This window comes from Oncorhynchus mykiss, chromosome 5 (genome assembly GCF_013265735.2).
Source record: "Oncorhynchus mykiss isolate Arlee chromosome 5, USDA_OmykA_1.1, whole genome shotgun sequence".
In the NCBI taxonomy this organism is placed as follows: domain Eukaryota; kingdom Metazoa; phylum Chordata; class Actinopteri; order Salmoniformes; family Salmonidae; genus Oncorhynchus; species Oncorhynchus mykiss.
The window spans coordinates 12,802,587-12,805,297 of NC_048569.1; the positions used below are offsets into that span (position 1 = coordinate 12,802,587).

The window sequence follows — 2,711 nt, forward strand, 5'->3', positions numbered from 1 at the left end:
GCATTCTTAGAATGTAGAGTTCATCATACTGAGAAAAACAGTATGTGTGAACAGAACAAAATTGGATAGTGCATTGTCAAGCACTTTTGTTAGGTAATCACTGTTTCATTCTACTGTGGCAAATTAAACGTCTCCTTTCGTCTGCATCATGCGACTGAAACGTAGCCGAAGATTGGCTTTGTGGTACATGTAGTTCATAGGGAGGCAGCGAGAGGTTGCAGATACAGACATGTTTTGCTCCTATGGGACTACAAGTCCCACGGTTCAATGTGCGGTGGTAGCGTGATCCGCTCGAGGAGACCATGGCGATACCCAGGACGTTCTGACGAGCTATCAGAAAAATAGCCCTCGAAAAACGGATCAACGCCCCATATAAACGACACTAGACTTGGACACTGTGAGACATAGAAATGGGGTCCCGTATCAAGTAAGAGCAGTTTCTTTTTTCCTTTCCCTTGTTTCCCAAATGCTAATAGGATACATTGTTTGCGCGAGTTAAGAGGGAGGGAGCGAGAGGCAGTGCAAGGCCCGGACTTGTTGCGACAGACTGAACGACTTGTTTACCGGAACATTGAGCATTTAGTGAAAAATAGTAATATTTGCTCATCAATGAGAGTATGCCACACATACTGTATGCAGAGAACTCAACTATGGATATGCATACATCTCTGTTTTCTCAATATGCCCCGCTGTCTAGCTCTCGACAATGTATGGAAGGGAATGTAAACATTTGAGGCAGACAGGGTTGGTCTATTTATGTAACCGGTTTTACACCACATCCATACCTACAGGGCATGTGTTCTGTGGATGGAATGAGTTCAATGTATTGGAACATGCCCATTGCGGAATGAACCGATGTTTTGGCGTATTGATACAATAGCCTTTCCGCCCGTCATTAAAATGGTGCCAGCTACAATTGCTACATTGTATTGCTTGTCATGTATCACTGAAATGGACAAGGGTAACTTTACATTGTGCTTCCGGTACAATAGGCTACAGTAGCCTAGCCTATGTGTGGCAACTATGCAGGTGACCTGTAAAGTTAATTATATGGACTTTTCTGATGCAGTATGAATAGGCTACTCAATGACCTGTCCGTTGACTTACAGTAGCCTAGGTCTGCACCAAACTCATCCAATGGTAGTAAAACAATAACTGTCATGTTACAACAGATGCCCTTATTTCTGTCAATGATATCAGTGTCTTGTGTTAAAACCCAAAAGGCATGATCTTGTTTTTATTTCAGATAACCAAAGTAACTTTGCCTCTTATTAGAACACCATGTTACAGTGGGAGTTTTATGGCCTTTGTGAAGTATTATAGTACTGAAAGTACACTTAATCTTAGGCTATTTTGCCCTATAGGCCTACTGTACTATATTTTCCATTTAAATGGCAAGTGTCCAACAAAACACTTCCCTTACCCTTCTTCCTTCACTGTGGAAGATAGTTCCCTGTAAAAGTTACACCATTGTATCCTGTGTTAGTGTACCCACCCACTTTGCCCAGAGTGGGCGAAAATGCCCTTTTGTTGATGTCATTTCAATTCCTTATGTTATAAAATACATTTTAGCAGGACAAATCTGATTCTTTGTGTTCTGAATCGATCAGTAAGGTCTTTCTCTAACGTATCATTAACATTATATATAAAAAAGTGGATTTTGTAACCTAATACATTCGATGATAAGCACAAGGTCTGTGGACAGAGCGGTGCAGCTTTCTCACCAAAACTTTTGAGGATTTTACATTTTTTGGTCATTGTCTTTCAAGTTGTTTCCATGGGTTGCAAATAGCAAAAGCGGCATGACACGAGCTGAATTAAATGTAAAAGGCTTTGAAAATAAGAAGCTTGTGGTATGCTCAGTGCACCGTTGACATTTCACAGAGATATGCTTGTTTTTGTGAGAAGTCTTTGAAAAAGAACAGGAACTTCACATTCATATGTCCAGCGCATACTAAAATATGAAAATTCTACATGTCTTGTCTCAAAATCGATATCTATCTTACCACTATATTGTTTTACTTCTTCCGGATTGGAGAAGAAAGATAACGAGTTCAATGGTGAGCCTGTCAGGTAGCTTTAATTCTCACCCAACATCCAGCCTAGCTGACGCCATGCTATTTTCCAGATTTGAGGTTTGGACAATTGATTTTCTTAGAGGACTATCTACACAATTAACATATTACATTACCCATTGGTCAAAATATGCATTTTTGATTGGACACCCTACCTATAGCCATATAATGTTACAACGTGAATCTTAAGTATGCCTAACCTGTTTTCTATTTATTTGGGTTATGGCTACTGTTGGAAGGTGGGCGAGATGGAAAGTAATAACCTGGGTTGCTCACGGTGATAGGTCTAGAATGTCACTTCCTTACCGTTGTAGTATTTAGAGGAAGTAAAAAAAAACAATGCTGACTGATCATACAATATATGCAACCAGACTGTGTACTCAGATTGAGGTTGTGGTTGTTACATTATTAAGCAGACATTTGATAAGATTTCTATTTGATACTTTTCACCCACACACAGACTGTAGCTGTTTTGAAATGTTATCAAATCGTATTGAAGGTCAGAGTTTTGTGTGGCGTCTGAACAACCATTTGTCACTGAAGAGCATTTAGGTCTGGTTGCTGTGGCTGACTAGAGGCTGACCTTTGCCCTCTATTTCAGGGACAACCCTGAGGCCACTTTCGAGGTGTACCTGG

General features: G+C 40.3%; 1 protein-coding gene across 5 annotated transcripts in view; it reads left to right on the forward strand.

Moving 5' to 3' along the window:
• The first annotated feature begins 245 nt into the window (after nt 1–245).
• Nucleotides 246–2,711, forward strand: part of LOC110523223 (DENN/MADD domain containing 1A) — a 175,508-nt gene continuing 173,042 nt past the window's right edge. For 2 of the 5 annotated variants that reach the window (XM_036976815.1, XM_036976818.1), the window contains exons 1-2: nt 247–427; nt 2,677–2,711. The exon at nt 2,677–2,711 is cut by the window's right edge and continues 30 nt beyond it. In XM_036976815.1, coding sequence (XP_036832710.1) covers nt 411–427; nt 2,677–2,711 — 52 coding nt within the window. In that variant the 5' untranslated portion in view covers nt 247–410. Of the gene's footprint in view, nt 428–2,676 lie in introns of all 5 variants that reach the window. The other 3 variants (XM_036976816.1, XM_036976819.1, XM_036976817.1) reach the window with 2 other exon arrangements.